Source organism: Vigna angularis, chromosome 1, assembly GCF_016808095.1.
Source record: "Vigna angularis cultivar LongXiaoDou No.4 chromosome 1, ASM1680809v1, whole genome shotgun sequence".
NCBI lineage: Eukaryota > Viridiplantae > Streptophyta > Magnoliopsida > Fabales > Fabaceae > Vigna > Vigna angularis.
This window is the reverse complement of record NC_068970.1, coordinates 671,528-689,169: the sequence shown is the minus strand read 5'-3', so window position 1 is coordinate 689,169 and position 17,642 is coordinate 671,528. Positions and strand designations below refer to the sequence as shown.

At 31.7% G+C, this 17,642-nt stretch overlaps 2 protein-coding genes across 3 annotated transcripts; both read left to right on the top strand.

The window, feature by feature from the left end:
- The first annotated feature begins 3,077 nt into the window (after positions 1 to 3,077).
- Positions 3,078 to 8,003, top strand: LOC108343701 (homeobox protein SBH1). Of its 2 annotated transcripts, none has more exons than XM_017582040.2 (4): positions 3,078 to 4,524; positions 4,889 to 5,135; positions 7,210 to 7,451; positions 7,554 to 8,003. In XM_017582040.2, exons 1-4 carry the CDS (start codon positions 4,105 to 4,107, stop codon positions 7,752 to 7,754), a joined length of 1,110 nt encoding a protein of 369 aa, XP_017437529.1. In that variant the 5' UTR covers positions 3,078 to 4,104; the 3' UTR covers positions 7,755 to 8,003. The 2 variants fall into 2 exon arrangements, with proteins under 2 accessions (XP_017437529.1, XP_017437537.1); XM_017582048.2 differs by having other exon boundaries at positions 3,080 to 4,524; positions 4,892 to 5,135.
- A 3,628-nt stretch (positions 8,004 to 11,631) lies between these two features.
- Positions 11,632 to 16,804, top strand: LOC108343686 (subtilisin-like protease SBT2.4). Its single transcript, XM_017582016.1, has 10 exons — positions 11,632 to 11,851; positions 13,580 to 13,727; positions 13,836 to 14,233; positions 14,305 to 14,400; positions 14,527 to 14,596; positions 14,788 to 15,070; positions 15,183 to 15,520; positions 15,629 to 15,896; positions 16,021 to 16,293; positions 16,371 to 16,804. The coding sequence occupies exons 1-10, from the start codon at positions 11,658 to 11,660 to the stop codon at positions 16,778 to 16,780; spliced, it is 2,478 nt and encodes an 825-aa protein (XP_017437505.1). The 5' UTR covers positions 11,632 to 11,657; the 3' UTR covers positions 16,781 to 16,804.
- The last annotated feature ends 838 nt before the right edge of the window (positions 16,805 to 17,642 follow it).

The window sequence follows — 17,642 nt, the reverse complement described above, 5'->3', positions numbered from 1 at the left end:
AAAAGTTTTATTATATTGAATTGTTTCTTTCTTTATTAATTTAAGTTTCTTACGTTTAATTGTATTTTAATTTTTAACAACAATAAAATGAAAGATAAACGGTTAAAAATGAATTGTTAAAATTATTTTATAATTTAATAATATTTTAAATCATTTTTTGTGTGTATAAAATAATTTATTAAATTAAACTAATAACACCTATTGTAAAATCCCAAAAATACAGTGTAAAACCATACAATAGAATAATCACATCTAATAATATTACAGCTCAGTCTTTCAAAAGAGATTCAATACAGATACGCCCGAACGGCCTTACAATATAACGGGAAGTTAAAACTGCACACTAGGTACAACTAGGCCGAACGGTTTACAAAAGACCTATACTGAACGGTCCTACAAAAGAAGTAGCCAAGAGATGTACGAACGGTAATACTTAGAAAACCAACAGCTGACCGAACGCTTCTACTGTTCGGTCTTAACTTCCACCTCGACCATATTTTCTTCCAGTGCTTCTTCCAACAACTATTCTCCTTCTGCTCACATCCACACGGATGATAATTGCAACATGACAAACGACTGAACGTTCAAAACGGACAAGACAAGAAAAATAGGGTAAACTTATGTAATTTAATTCATGTATCAGCATATATTTCACACAATCAACCAAACAAGATAAATTATTAACTCTTTCATGCAAAGCCTAATAGTAGACTCTGACGGTCCGGACTGTATGAATTTTGTGTAGTTACGACGTTCGTGCACCCGAGTGATGTAGTAACTGGGATACCCTCAACAGCTGCCACTCGAGGTTAGTCTTATCTGTCCAAATTAACCACAAGGACTAGGACCTCCTGCCATTCCCACACATGACTTACCCTTCTCTACGTGAGAATGAGTAATCACGAAATATCAGGATGAACCGTCAGCTTAGCATGCCCACATTCATACTTTACCAATTCCAATATACATTCATGAAATATTCCTCCCCGGAATACTCGTTCATAACCATACTCATTTCATCTACATCATATTCCATCATCTTTCATTTTCAAAATCTCAAATCGAATCAATTTGAATAAAGATCCCGTAGGATACCAAATACCGAACGTTAGTTTTTAACCCAGAACGAGACCGAACACTTGGAGTGAGACCGAGATGTCTCCAACTCAAAACAGATCTAATCGAGAGAATTATTCACTTATTGTGAAAGGGACCGAATACAATAATAGTCCTCAGAGGCTAATAAAATCGAACCTTATTTACAAGGTGAGCCAATTTAATGAACTGACTCAGGAGAGTTTAGACCGAACGCCAATAAGCCTAGGCCGAGTACTAAGACTCTAGGCCGAACACCATAGAAACTGATACTGTAGGACATCGAATAATAATAAGTGACGTAATTATATGAAGAAACCGAACGCTATAAATACTTAGCTTATTTATGAGTTTAACCTCAAGGAGAACGAGTGCTAGTCAAAGACCGAGCACTGTAGAGACCGAACGCTATTGGTTTTGTCCGAATGCTCTTATTTAAAAATTAAATTACAGAATCAGGGTCGAACGCTTGGTTTAAGACCGAGCACCACTTAGGACGAGTACTTGGTGTAAGACCAAGCACTACTTAGTACGAGTACTTGGTGTAAGACACTACTTAGTACGAGTACTTGGTGTAAGACCGAGCACTACTTAATTTATAGAATAAAGGCTTGATAAATATAAGATATCATTTAACCAATGTTCAAGAACGAACGAAATATACAAATACATGTAGATATTCTTCAATTTATAACAAAATACCAAGGAACGAATATCCTTGGTTGAACGCTTATATACAACTATTACTAAACGAAGACGCTCGGTCCTCAACTGGAATTCCATCCAAATGAAAGAATCCAGTTCCAACCGAGTCCACGAGAAAACCGAACGGTCAAAGACCATTCAGTAACGAACATAAATTTTCATATGGAATTTCATACTTAGAATTCTTTATATCACTTCATTTCTCAACATCTATCTCCATAAATTCATACATCCATATCATAGTAAACCTTCATACTTCATGCAGTCAAAACATAACAACAATCATATTCATTCAACGATTCAACGAACATGCATCCATTCAAAACGAACATAAAAATCAAATTATATAAGTTTCCCTTACTTGTTAAACTTAGTCGAACGCTCACGGTTTGTATAGAATAGCTCATCACGAGAAATCTTAGAATCCTACGGGTCATACTTTATGAAACTAAACCAAACAAAAGGCCAGAAATGTGCTCTTAATGGATGATAAACTCATGCAACCAGAACTTGGCTTGCATGTGTCAGAAAATGAACGTTCTAAAAAGAGAAGGAACTCACCAGCTTAAAACCACAACTTGATCGGCGCAAAGTGAACCCCTTGACACCAAGAAGACTCAGGCACTGCCTGAATGATGATCGAATGAAAGAAAAGGTAAGAATTTGTAGAGAGAAGAATGAGATTTGTAGAAAGAAGGAGGAGAGAATGAAAGTTTCAGAAATCTGGGGAAGAAGGGTGCATGCAGAATTTGGCGTGAAATTTTAAAAACTTTGAGTTTTTCTCCCACTGTCAAAGCCGAACGGCCACTCAGTTGCTCACACCTGCCTTCCACCATCTGATTTTTGGATCCCTTCCTTGACATATGTAATCCACTAAGACGAATTTTGAGTAGATTTTAAAGGGTCTGACACTTATAAATATTTTTATTTTCTAAGTAAAATAAAACTAAATTAATATTATTCATATCAAAATTAATTTAATATTATTATTAACTATAAATTTTGATAAAATTTAATGTTTATTAATTATTTTTATTCGACACAACTATTGTTAGCATGAGAAAAAAATAATATAATAATTTAAAAGACATCAGTGGTAGTTTTGAAGAGAAGAAAAGGAAGGATGCGGTGTGTAGGTTGGGAGCAATTAAATGGGGGGAGAGTACAAAATGTCTTTATTATTTGGGATTATAAATGAGGGACATAAGCTATAATGCTAATGCTAGCAGACTAGAGAGAAAATTACACCATCTCATCACTGCACTGCAGAGAGGAAGAGACATTCGGACTGTCCCACAAGCTTTACCAGCTTTATTTACTTAACTGCAACACACGCTCCTTTTCTATACTGAATAATCTCATATTAGATGCTATACTATCGACACTGACTGAATTCTAACTCAAACAAAAGGAACCATAATCATGTATACTTCCACACAACTTCTCAATTATAGAAAACTCATATACCACAACTCAAACAATTTTTTCCATTTTCAAATTTATCTCTTTCATTTTTTCACTCTTCAAAATTAATCAAAACTGACTGTGGAAATAGTTGCAAGGGTGATTCCGTGTCATCCATCTCTTCCACTATTCCATCATCCATCATCGTCAGTATTTACTTGTTGCCTCTCCCTCGATTTGATCGTTCCTCTCTCTTTCTCTCTCTTCTGAGAAGTCAGATTTGAGAAAGAATTGCGCTGTTTGTTTCTCTCTCCTGCTTTTCTTTGCCAGTGGCGCAGTGCAGGAAACGAGGGGGAGAGTTTCATTGGGAAGGTAAAATCCACCCTTTCTTTGCACCATTCCCTCAGCCATTTACATCACCATCCACCACTCTCTTCTTTTCTTCTACTACAACAAACCCCAGTCAGTTTATGCGTGCATCTTTCCCTTTTTCTCTCTCTCTACTCATGCTCCACTGAATGCTTCAATGGGTGGTCGTAAAGGTTTATAAGACAGACCCAACACCCGTTTTTCCAAGCAAAATTGTGTAGATTTTGTCAGGAAAGATAAAAAAACACAACGCCCTTCCACTTCGTGCATCAGACCAGAACTACAGCACCAAGGTCACTGTTTTGGATTTTTCTGTAAAAAGCCTGAAACTTGAAGCATAAAATCCGGGGGAAACCTGAAGACAACTCATCTCCGGAGCAAAAGTAGAGGGAGAGGGAAAAAGGAGAGAAGGGTTTAGTATTTTTTTTCCTCTTCATGTGATAAGGCCGAGGTTGTAAATTTTTTAATATAATAGGTTGGGGAAACGGATAAGAGTGTGGATGGGTGTGTTTGTGAATTGGTGAGGAGGCAATGGAGGGTGGTTCTAACGAGGCTTCTAGTGTGATGGGTTTTGGAGAGAATACAAGTAGTAGTGGGGTTTGTCCAATGATGATGATGCCTTTAGTGACTTCTCATCATGGTGGACATCATCCATTAAATCCTAATCTTAATAATCCCAATCGTAATCTTAATGAAAACACAAACACAAACACTCTCTTCATTCCCATGCCTAGTACTAATAACAATCACCACCCAAACCGCAATAGCATCCACGACATTAACCACAACACCAACACCTCTGAGTTAGGGTATTTCATGGAGATCCACAACCGCAACACGAACAACAACAACGATGGAAGTTCCTCCTCTTCTTCTTCCGCTGTGAAGGCCAAGATCATGGCCCATCCTCACTATCACCGTCTCTTGGCAGCCTACGTCAATTGTCAAAAGGTGAGGGAAAGGAAAAAACACGAAAGGTTATCCTTAACTCATGATATCCATTGACCCAACCTTCCCCACTCGGGTGAAAAGTAGTTAAATATAGACAACCGGAGTGATTGAAAACGATGCTTAATTAATTTATTCACTCTTTCCTTGGTAAGTTCGGATCTGAGTTGTAACATGTGAAGTAATTCCTTTATTAAAGTAAGTCATCCATTCATACCAGTGACAAACTACGTATTATTATTATATTTAAAGTAAAATAAGTAGTCGTAGAAGTATAAACCCTTTAAAGATGGCTAGCTTAACTATTAATGACAAACATGATATTTGGTCATAAGGGTTTACTTATACAGTTGATGCACGTACTTAGCAGGTTGGGGCGCCACCTGAAGTGGTGGCAAGGCTAGAAGAAGCATGTGCATCTTCTGCAGTGACTATGGCAGGTGGAACTGCTAGAATCGGTGAGGATCCGGCGCTGGACCAGTTCATGGAGGCTTACTGTGAGATGCTGATCAAGTACGAGCAAGAGCTCTCCAAACCCTTCAAGGACGCCATGCTCTTCCTTCAAAGGATCGAGTGCCAGTTCAAATCTCTTACTATTTCTTCTTCCGACACTGGTGATTCATAACCTCATCCCCAACTCCAACTTTGATTTTTATGTTTCTTATTCTTTTGATGTTTGTTTTGTTGGGTGTTTGCCTGTTTGATGTTAATTTAATTAATTGAATATCTTTGCATGTCTGTGTTTTCAAGGATGTAGGTTCTGGGAAAGCTGTTAAAGAACTTCTTGTTCTTGAATTTAACTGAGTGCTTGCTTCATCCAATTTTTGTGTTAAAAAGTTGAAATAATTAGTTTGCTACCGTTCTGTGTTTGTTTTCATTATGAAAGATGTTTAATCGATATAGAATATTTGTCTTTTCTTTGTTTAAGAAGATTCAAAACGTGTTTTTTCCTGTCAAAATGTGAATGGTTGGTACCTACCTGTATACTATCTTATCGGTGTTAGTGCATTGAATAAACTTTTGTTGGCATCCTATAAATTATGCTCTTCCTGCGTGCCCTGATGATATTGACACCATTTCAGCCTTTTTATTTTTGGAAATACAAGTCTTTACCTATATTCTTGTCTGTGTGATTCCCTATTTGATTTTACTGCTCTCTCTACTTCGCTGTTGTTTATTTTGCATCTGGGTGTGAAGAAACCTCATGCTTAGTGAATCCAACGACAGAGAGAGTGGCAGCTGGAATGTGAATTTGGTTTTAGTGGAGAGAGTCTAGGGTTTCTTTAAAGTGGTGCTAAAGAGTCAAGAGTGTTAGTTCCGTGGTTGTTGGTTTTAGCTATTCACCATCATTTTGCTCTAAAACAATTCATGATTTTTCTAAACTAACTTTTAATAGTTTATATGCTGATAAATTCATGCGTTTTAGTTGGGTGGCCTTGGTTATTTTCACAATTATTGTATATATGTATTGTCATTATTTATCATGTGTTTGTGTCCGACGGTGGAGTGCATATTGCCATGGTTTCTATAACTGTGTCTTTGACATGATAAAACTACACATTGGTGTGTCTATAACGGGAAATGGATGGTTACTTGCCATATGTACATCTACACGGTGCTAACATTGCTGATTGAAATCAGCATTTGAACGTGACAACAATCGATATTTGTCAAACTTTGCTGCTTGAGCGTTGATGACTACAGTGAATAATAGTTGGAAAGTTTTTGTGTATTGCCTTGGATATAATTACAACCGAGATTTCTTAAATATTCATCCATTTATGTATGAGCCAAGAGTGGTGCATGATCTTCTGTTGATGTAAAGGAACAAATCTTCACGTTCATGGGTTTATTCTGGGTAGAGGGTCCCTCGACAATTTGTTTTTGTAGGTGTTTAACAAGTGGGTTCAATTATTATTGTTATTACTGCTTCTGTTGTTGCTGTTAATTTCTTGATGGTTTTAATTCTTCCATGACTAATGGTAATATCATTTTGCTACTCCTTTGGCCCCTCCAAGAACGTGGCTGTATGAGTATTGTTGCATGTGATTTTAGATTAATATGACGATGATTACGGTGTGGTCTTCTGCTTTAATCATGAACTTTTTGAAGTAATTCATATTTTACCATTTTTTTCTCTGTAATTACAGTGACCTCATGCTGCAAGTGAAATTCCATTTTTTGTTGATAAGGTTTAATACGTTTGATAAATTAGGCTTACACAAGTTAAATCATCTCATTTGAAGAGTATATAACTTTGTTGGGTTTAGGTATTTGCTGTCTCAGTATGGATATGGAGTCACCGTCTTTATAAGGAATGAGTTTGGATTTATTTTTTATTGAATCATTTTAAAATCTGACTTGTGTTCTTCATTCATTGCTCCTAATTAATGTAAGATGTACTGTTCGTCATCCTTTATGTAATCGTACCATCCAGTCAAAATCTGCACCAAACAGTAGTACAAGGTATAGGTTTGGTAGTAAAATATATCATATCTATGCTTTTAATACTTGTATTGTATATATAAACTTGATTGTTACGGTTTGAAGATAAGTTCACAAATGCCGAACTGTACTAGAAACATGCCATAACACAAATGGTGGTAGGAAACGTTTTACATTAGCGTTTTCTTTGTATTTCATTGTAAGAAATACAGTGTTAAGTTTTGTAATTGGGTTGATCAACAGCTTGTAATGAAGGTGGTGATAGGAATGGATCGTCTGAAGAAATTGATGTACAGAACAACATAATAGATCCACAGGCAGAGGACCAAGAACTGAAAGGTCAACTGTTGCGTAAGTATCGGGGATACCTAGGTAGTTTGAAGCAGGAATTCACAAAGAAGAGAAAAAAGGGGAAGCTGCCGAAAGAAGCAAGGCAACAATTACTTGATTGGTGGAGCAGACACTACAAATGGCCTTACCCATCTGTATGTTGCATGTATTAATTAGTTTATGTATTGTGAAACATGTTATTGGTGTTTTTAAGGAAAAAACATAGGAGGTGGTTGAATTTGATGCATGAACAACAGGAATCTCAGAAGCTGGCGCTTGCAGAATCAACAGGGCTGGATCAGAAGCAAATTAACAACTGGTTTATTAATCAAAGGAAACGGCACTGGAAGCCTTCTGAGGACATGCAATTCGTGGTGGTTGATCCAAACCATCCACACTACTACATGGAAAATGTTCTTGCCAATCCCTTTCCCGATCTCTCCCACACAATGCTCTAGAAAACCTTTTCCTGCCTTTCTGTTCTGTCAAAATGCAAGCAAGGCCTTATTGATATATAATAAGTATCTTACTTTACTCGGTAACCATATTTACACTCTCAAAAAGGATTTACCTTTTGCACTTGTAATATTAAGTCCTTATTCAGTAATTAATTTTCTCCAGAAAATCTGCATCTTCATACAATATTGTTGGCCTCGTAAATTGTCTTAAAAGAAGTATTTATATATACGGTGTTTGTTTTTGTAGTAGTTAATTGTTGCTTTCGTCGGTAAGTTAAAGTTACCCATTATTTACCTTGGTTGTCGAAATACCTTGATTTCATTACATTTACGTTCAATTTTGTAATAATTAATTTTATTAATTAAAATAATGTAAATTTATTTAACATGTTTATTAAAGAAAAAACAATTTTTTTTATTTTTATTTTTGTACTTGGAATTGTTTTATCTTTATTTCTTTATAATTAATAATTTTGGATATTAAAATGTTATATTTTTTAATAATAGGAATTTTATTAAATTAACATTAATGTTATATAAAGTTGTCAAGAAGTCAAAGATAATAATAGTTATTACGAAACCTAATTTTTGTACCTGATTTAAGGTACAACACAAGTATACAATTGCAATCTCTACGTTGAATATGTAATATTAATCTATAATTGTATTCCAGTTGATGAATAAATCAAATCAGGTATGAATAATGGAAAAATAATTTTAGATGATTTTGAATACAATTCGTTTGATTATTTTTAATCTCTGGTACAAACTAACTATTCTTTCACATTAACCAGGTCAAACAGATTTGAAATAAAAGTAAATATCATGATATAAACCGACATGACATGAAATTACCCTAAAAAGAGGAAAGTACGATAAACGAAAACGTGTAGAGAAGATTTAAGAACTGAAATTATCTCACAGCAACCTTTTTAAGTGCTGTATTATTATGTTTTTAAGACATCAGTCTTTTAAGAATTATAGTGTCCTTCACGTATAGTTAGTTTACCTCACTAGACACACATTTTAACCTAAAATAATAACTGAAGAACACAATATATATATATATATATATATATATATATATATATATATATATATATATATATATATATATATATATATATATATATATATATATATATATATATATATATATATATATATATATATATAAAATAAGAAATATCAAGTAATATTCTCAGAAATTGAGTTCAATACTTTTCGGACACGCATTAATTTTGTATCCAATTGAACCTAAACGTGATATATTAATTTAAAATATTTGAAAAAATAGTTTAATATTAATTAAAATATACTTATATTGTTCCAGTACTACCATTAATTAATAAGGGCAGTTTAAATTTTTGTTTTGTTTTAACTTTCCTCTAACTTTTAAAAGAGAGAATCGATTAAAGCGAACAACAAATTTTCAAATACTGCGTAGACTGAAATTGAGAGAAACAATAGAATGATTAAAATCCATTTGGAAGACTAAAAGATAAAAATTATAATTGAGTCAAATTATTATATTGCATTTATATATATGAAATGAACAATTTTTAATTGGTTAATAATGTATAAAAATTACTCTGAATATATATAAAACCTTTTTTAATCTATAACTCTACATATATATATATATATATATATATATATATATATATATATATATATAATATTTTTTTACACATTTATTATTTCTATTTTTTTCTTTTTAATATAATTGTTTATTGATTTGTAAAATATTAAAAATTTAGGCTGTTTCATAAATTTAAAAACAGTTTCTCTCGTATATTTAATAATTGATTTAACAATTTTATGTTTTATTAAATATTATTTAATAAGTCAAAAAATTTAATACTTTTGTTTTTTATTATTAATATTGATAATATTATTTATGACGATATTAATATTCATAATACTATTTAATAATAAAGTAATCTAAATAACGGATGTCATAATTTTTAAATATATTTATCATCGTAATAAACTATTTTATTATGATTTTGTATGCAAATTCATTGAATAATTTCATAGGAGAAAATGAGATATATGTTACTTTTAATATTGAAAACGTGTCTAAAATATATTTAGAATAGAAATTTTTATATATAAATTATATAATTTTACTATTCAATTACATATTCTATTACTAAATTAGTATTTAAGCCTAATAATAATAATAAATAAATAATAATATAGTTTTACTAGATTTAAAATGTTCATTATGATGTTAAAGAATTAACAAGTAAACTTTAAAAAGTTATAAAATACATACATAAAAAACAATTCAATGTTTTTGAACCTATATTTTTTTAATCCCTGAAAAGAGCATAACAAAATCATAATAAAATTTTATTAGTAAAATATTTAAATTTGATTTGTCTTGATATACTAAAATCACTAAACAATTCTATAAAATAGAGATTTGATATTGAAAAAATGTAAAACATAAAAATATGGTACAATTTTCATATTAGTAAAAATTGATATTTGTATCCATAATAATAAAAAATAAAATAGTTTAAAGAGAATTATTTTACTACTTGTAGAAGAATATGATTATATATTTAGGCTTTTATACTATATTATATATTATTATGTATTATACATACATTGAATTACTTTTTGTTTTCAAATTTTTAAAATTGCCAGTTCTTTAAAATTGAAAAAAATATGTATAGTGTATTTTACATAAAATTATGAAAATTTATTGAAAAGTATATTATACCTTTTTGAAAAAATTTATATATATATATATATATATATATATATATATATATAATGAATATTACACTTTTTCATAATAAATATTTAAAAATGCGAAAATACAAGTTCAATAGCGTTTTCGTATATAAAGTCTTTCACACAGTTAATATTTTGAAATCTGAATATCCTTGTACTTTTAAAACTACAAAACAGTTAGAGAATTTGACATATTTAAAGTAATAATTTTTTTTGAAAGTGATCTGAATCCTTGTCTCTGAATTAGACTCTTTCTCTCCAAATTTTTTGAAAATAATTTTCACACACCAGTCAGCAATTTGTAACAAAAGGTCTCAAGTGAAAAAAAAAATCAAAATCTCGCAATCATTTCAAATTAATGTTCCTTTTTAACATTTTTTTGTGTGGTTAACATTCTTACCTGAAAAACAGACATAATTGTGAAAAATGATATTTTTATGTTTATATATTTATCAGATAATTTTTTAACATCACAGTTTATCTCAATCGTTACGGTCTAGCTTCTGACCTTGTATAAATTACATTAAAAAATATAGCTAAGTTTGCATTAAAGAAACGGAAATTTTTATTAACAAAAAATTTACTTTACACATAATTTTTTTTATATTTATTTAACATTACCTTTTGTTACATTTTTTTTAAAATATAAAAATTTATTTTTTTATAATTATTTTACTTTTTATATAGTATATGACAAATAAATATAAACGTGTGATCTTTTTGTTACTCTTTTACAAGACAATATTTTATAATCCATTTCACTGTATCACACGGAAGAGGAGTTTACCCTCATGAGAAGTGATCCATTCCAGCTCATTAACACTTCTTTTGAAAGAGGTTACTGGTAATAATCAATTAAAAAACAATGAAACTCTTCTAACTCTAGAAAAAATACAATAAAAAAATGTTGTGAATTAATTGAAGCGACTAATTAATTGACGAGGATGTCCTTTTTTTAGGACTAAAGTTTGGTTTGTTTGCGTGAAAGGCACATGCAATATAGTAATGATAATTTTGAATAATAGATAGTAACGGTTGGACTAAGACATGCCAAATTTGCTTACAGTGGCAAACTGAAGTTTAAGAGTGACGTTGCAGAGTGTATAAGAAGAATGATTAGCATTGATGATTGAAAAAAGAAGAATTAGAGAAAGAATGGCGAAAGTGATTGTTGTTTCCGTAGGTTTACCATTGATAGCAGTGATTCTGATCTCCATGTTCATGGCTGCTATAACTTGTTTGAAGGAAGAAGAGCGTTCGATATATTTGGTCTTAATGGAAGGAGATGCACTTGCTTTTACTCAACAACCTTCCATTCAACAACATTCATCAACAATGCAATCCAACAGGTAAATATATATATTCTCTTTGTACAAAATGTTATATTTCAATTCCTACTTTTTAATCATGTTTTATTATACTCATTTTCTTCAGAGTTGATTTATGTGTTTATTAAACATCACATTGTTAGTCGTTTATAAATGTTGATGTCAATTTAACACTTATTTTTATATAAATAATTATACGATAACACATTTTTATTTTGATTTGACACAGAACAATATAAAAATACAATGATCATAAAAAATAGAATTTTATATTTTTTCATAAAAAAGAGAGTAATAATAAGAAATGATAATATCAAATAAATATAAAAAATTTATGTAAATTGAAGTATCATTTTTCTTATTATACATATTTATCAAAACATCAAATTATATATATATTACTGTATTTATATAAAGCATTTAAGCAATTAATATATATTAACTACTAAGAAATTAATATATAAATGACATAAACATTATAAATAACTTACAGTTTTATGATTTAATAAGTGCATTCTATTAGGTATTAAACTATTCATAATTCACATAAAAGCTTGTGATATTAATTAATTATAATTACTGTATTTATATAAAGCATTAAGCAATTAATATATATTTACTAAGCAATTAATATATAAGTGACATAAACATTATAAGTAACTTACAGTTTTATGATTTAATAAGTACATTCTATTAAGTATTAAACTATTCATAATTCACATAAAAGCTTGTGATATTAATTAATTATATATATATATATATATATATATAATTTACATTTATAAGTGTGAATTTCTCAAAATATTTATATATTGTTTTTTCAAAAATTTCCGTTGCTATTATTTCAAATAAAATATTTATTTTTAAAATATTATTTTCTGTTAAATCTGAATAACTTGCATGTTTAGCTTACATACATTTAAATTAATTCTACATATTTTTATAATTTAAAATGTTATATTTATATTTTAAAATTTTACTTAATGAAATACACTTGTGCTAGTAGTTTTAAACATTCTTATATTATTTTGTTATTTTAAGTTTTTCTTATAAATGGGTATGTTTGAATTAATTTTAGGAAGAAAGATACTAAAAAAATTGTTTTTCACTAAATAATATTACTTTACAAATAAATTCGGGACGGATTTTTTTTTTCTGGTACTTACCAAAGAGTTTAATTAGAATGCAATAAAATTTTCGAACTATACATATCAAGAAACTCGAATATGACTTATGATATATATTCTATCGAAAAATTATCATACAATAATACTTTATTGGGTGACAGTGTACATAACTATTGCATAATTTTTATTAATAATTTAAAAAATATAGTCATTAAAATTTCAAAACTAACATTAAGGCTTGGTAAATTATTATTTTATTATAATTTCCTTTACATTTATTTTTATTATGTTAATATAATATTTTATTATAAAAGATATTTGTCAAATGAGTATAGAAAAATAAAAGTGTTGTCGAGTAATATTTTTCCATAGTTATTATTAAAATGTGGCAATATTCATTCCTCAAGTTTTATTCACCAAAATGAAAATTAAATGACGTACTAGAGCAGAAATCTTGAGCTGCATATTCAATCCTGAATCACATACAAGTTATGCTGATGAATGATGATAATTTCCTTTATGTCAACATTAGTGTAAATTATTTATCAATGATTCAATCATTGATTCTTTTGATCAGAAAACCTAACCATAGTTTCTTATTCTGATGTGTGTGGCTAATCAGGGAAGCTTCAAAGACACATGCAAAGCACTTAATATCATCATCTCACGATCTATTTCTGCAAACAACGTTAGATACAGGAAGCTACAACAAACTCCACAGTTATAAACACATCATCAATGGTTTTTCTGTCCACACAACCCCTTCCCAGGTTTATTTAACATAAAACATATCTTTGTCCTTTTCCTGAATTGTTAACATTAAGGTCAAAAGATAATGTCATTTACGTGTGCATGGGGGTGGTGACGAAAACTTGCAGGCTGAAAGACTAAGAAGTAAGCCGGGAGTTAAGTTGGTAGAGAAAGACAGAGGAGTGAAAAAGATGACAACATACACACCTGAATTTCTAAGTTTACCAAATGGAATATGGGCGCAGGAAGGAGGAGAAACAAATGCAGGTGAAGGAGTTGTGATTGGTTTTGTGGATAGTGGCATCAACCCTTTTCATCCCAGCTTTGCTTACGATCCCATGCTACCTTTCAAATCAAACCTCTCTCGTTTTGAGGGTGCCTGCATGATGGGTCCTCTCTTCCCTCCTACTTCCTGCAATGGAAAGATAGTAGCCGCCAGGTATTTCTCTGCTGGGGCTGAAGCTGCTGCTACACTCGATCCTTCCAAGGATTTTCTTTCACCCTATGATGCAGATGGACATGGCAGGTTTGTTATCAACTCTTGTAACTAACAGTCTTTAAAATGTACCTTCCTATGGCTAATTCCATTCGTTTCAGTCATGTGGCATCTATTGCTGCTGGAAATGCTGGTGTTCCTGTTGTAGTCAACAGTTTTTGCTACGGGAAAGCTAGTGGAATAGCACCACGTGCAAGGTGGGCCTTCTAATTTTGTTTTGTGGCTGGTTGTTTTGTTACAAGAAGAAAAAAAGTGTAGAACATACACTTCAAAAAGATGTATAATGACATTTTTGTGTCTTCGGACGATGCTGTCGTTTGCAGGATTGCTGTTTATAAGGCTATGTATCCATCCGTGGCAACTCTAGCAGATGTTATTGCTGCGATCGATCACGTAAGCTTCGCTTCCGTTCTCAATGGATTAGATCCTTCAAGTATCTAAAATTAATCAAGAAGGAAGATACAGTGAACGGGAGAAGTTATTTAGAGAAAACTTTCCTAACATACATTGATTAGATCATATTAGTGTTGGTCTGTTAGTGTGAGTGGCCATAACAACTGAAATAGTTTGCATGATTTGCGCAGGCTGTTCTGGATGGAGTGGATATCTTATCGCTATCTGTGGGACCAAACGGACCACCAGAACACACGTTAACATTCTTAAACATGTTTGACATTTCTTTGTTGTTTGCACGAAAAGCAGGAGTTCTCGTGGTGCAAGCTGCAGGGAACAACGGTCCCGCATCTTCAAGTGTAGTGTCATTCAGTCCTTGGAGTGTAACTGTTGCCGCTAGCACCACAAACAGAAGGTACCCTTCTTCACTTGTACTTGGAAATGGCGCAGTACTTAGTGGCGTGGGACTATCAGGTACTTCTGTCTCTCAATACACTCTTATATATATATATATATCAACCTATATTTTGTCCATATCTAGTGCTCCAAGTGATCTTAATGTATGAAATTCTCACATAATGTACAGGACCAAGTTTTGGAAATGGATCAGTTTGGCATAAGCTTGTTTTAGCTAAGGATGCGGTCAAAATGAGTGGAACAAGACCAAAGACTGAGTACATTGAGGAGTGCCAACATCCAGATGTTTTGGACCCTCATATAGTGTTGGGAAGTATCATTATCTGCACATTCTCAGGTGGGTTCTATAATGGCACCTCAACTCTTGCTGGTATTATTGGCACCGTGAAGGCTCTGGGAATGGAGGGCTTTGTTTTAGTTGCGAACCCAAGCTATGGTGATTATATTGCAGAGCCAATGCCTTTTGCCTTTTCTGGTATTTTGATCCCTCGTGTGGAGGATGCCAAGGTACAAAAGGGAGGACTTGCTATTATTATTATTATTATTATAATTATATATCTTTTATGTAACTGTATCTTTGTAAAGAGATAACTAACATACTGCTTGAAATTGTAGGCTATATTAAAGTACTATGAAGAAAAAACAAAGAGGAACAAGAAAGGAAATGGCAGAGAGTTTGGTGCTTTGGCAGCTGTGGGAGAAGGAAGACTTGCTTCTTTCACAGGAAGATCACCGATAGTCAGTAGATTTTCTTCAAGGGGTCCAGATATCATTGACAATAAAAAAAATGTTGCAGATGTTCTTAAACCTGATATTCTTGCTCCAGGACACCAAATCTGGGCGGCCTGGGCCCCCATGAGTGCCTCAGAACCTTTCCTCAGAGGTGCTTTTCTCTTCTTTTTTACAAATTCTATCTAAAATGTCAATGTACCATTACTACCATCTTTCATGAAAGAGAAATAGTTGACAACACTGAAACATCATTGAACACTCTTTTGGTAATACAGGGAACAGTTTTGCATTGTTATCTGGTACCAGCATGTCCACACCTCATGTGGCTGGAATAGCAGCACTGATGAAGCAACACAATCCATCATGGACTCCATCCATGATAGCTTCTGCGATCTCTACAACAAGCTCAAAGTATGACCATCTTGGACAGCCTATAATGGCAGAAGGCTATGAGGTCAACACCTTGCTACCGGCCACTCCTTTTGATTACGGCTCAGGCTTTGTCAACCCCAATCGTGCCGTTGATCCTGGTTTGGTACTTTCATCAGGTACGTAATAATCACTTGTTTATCAACATAGTTCTTTTACTGGAAGCAACCTGAATCATTCATTGGTTCTGAAACAGATTATGCAGACTTCATCAGCTTCCTGTGCTCTTTGCCGGACATAGACACGGATGCAGTCGTTGCAGCTACTGGAGAGCAATGCAATCACCCATTTGCCCATCCTTTCAGCCTAAACCTTCCTTCGGTTACAGTATCTGCGCTGAGAGGATCAGTTTCTGTCCGAAGAACTTTCACGAACGTGGGGAACACCACAGAGACGTACTTGGCCACTGTTCGTCCCCCAAATGGAACTGACATCTGCCTGTATCCAACTTGGTTTACCTTAACTCCGCAAGGAACGCAAGATTTGGATATACATATCAGTGTCGTCCAACCAATGCAGAATTTTACCTTTGGTGAAATTGTTCTCACAGGAAATTTAAACCACATTGTACGAATAACATTGTCAGTGTTCGCGATTTCAGTGTAATGAATTCTTTTATTTCAGGTTTAAGGATATTAAGTTCGGTTTTTTTTTACAAAACGCTATTCTCAACTTGTTGAGATTATTGAGTTTAATTTGGAACTTACCTTTTAAACAAATTTATACAACAACCACACCTTTCTAATGAAAAAGTTGGTCACAATATTTTATTATAGATTATGTTTATATTATTATAGATTATGTTTATATTTTTTAAAATATAAATTTAAAAATTATTCACAAAATAAGTATAAGTTCTTTTAGTGCATCAAAATAAAATTAATATTTTTATTTAATAGAAAGTATTTATGCAACAGTACTAGAAACCTATTAATATGAAGTATGATCAGTAAATGAGTTCAAGTTAATACTCAAGTATATACACTTTTACGTTAATTTGATATATAATATAAGATTAAAATAATTATAAAAAGTAAATTTTTTGTATTGTTTTAAGAAAAAAAAAATAATATCAAATAAATGTAAAAATGGTGTGTTAAAATATCTTTATTCTAAGTATCATTCTTCTTATTCTAAACTCAATAAGCCCATCAGTTTGTAAAATGGATTTATATCCGTCAAATGTAGTGTCTTTTATTGGTCGGGTGGATTGATATGGTATATATCAAATTTTAATTTTAAACCCTTAAAAAAAATACATATCTTGTTGACGTGTTTCATCCTACACCTCTAACATCTCATCCTGTATTTCAAAAAATTCCAATTTTAGCTTTCTAACATCTTACCCATCAAACTTTTTTAAAAATTTCATTTTTAACATTAATAAATGTCTTTTTATTTCCTTCTCTCTTATTAAAAACACTTTAATAAATAACTTTTTATTTTTTTTCTCTTTTTTATTAAAGGC

What these genes read in the sequence shown, in the direction of transcription:
- LOC108343701 (XM_017582040.2), top strand. Translation starts at nt 4,105, where the DNA reads ATGGAGGGTGGTTCTAACGAGGCTTCTAGTGTGATGGGTTTTGGAGAG. An exon ending in TATTTCTTCTTCCGACACTG is followed by an intron (nt 5,136 to 7,209) that starts GTGATTCATAAC and finishes GTTGATCAACAG; the next exon opens with CTTGTAATGAAGGTGGTGAT. An exon ending in ACAAATGGCCTTACCCATCT is followed by an intron (nt 7,452 to 7,553) that starts GTATGTTGCATG and finishes CATGAACAACAG; the next exon opens with GAATCTCAGAAGCTGGCGCT.
- LOC108343686 (XM_017582016.1), top strand. Translation starts at nt 11,658, where the DNA reads ATGGCGAAAGTGATTGTTGTTTCCGTAGGTTTACCATTGATAGCAGTG. An exon ending in TCAACAATGCAATCCAACAG is followed by an intron (nt 11,852 to 13,579) that starts GTAAATATATAT and finishes GTGGCTAATCAG; the next exon opens with GGAAGCTTCAAAGACACATG. An exon ending in TCCACACAACCCCTTCCCAG is followed by an intron (nt 13,728 to 13,835) that starts GTTTATTTAACA and finishes GAAAACTTGCAG; the next exon opens with GCTGAAAGACTAAGAAGTAA.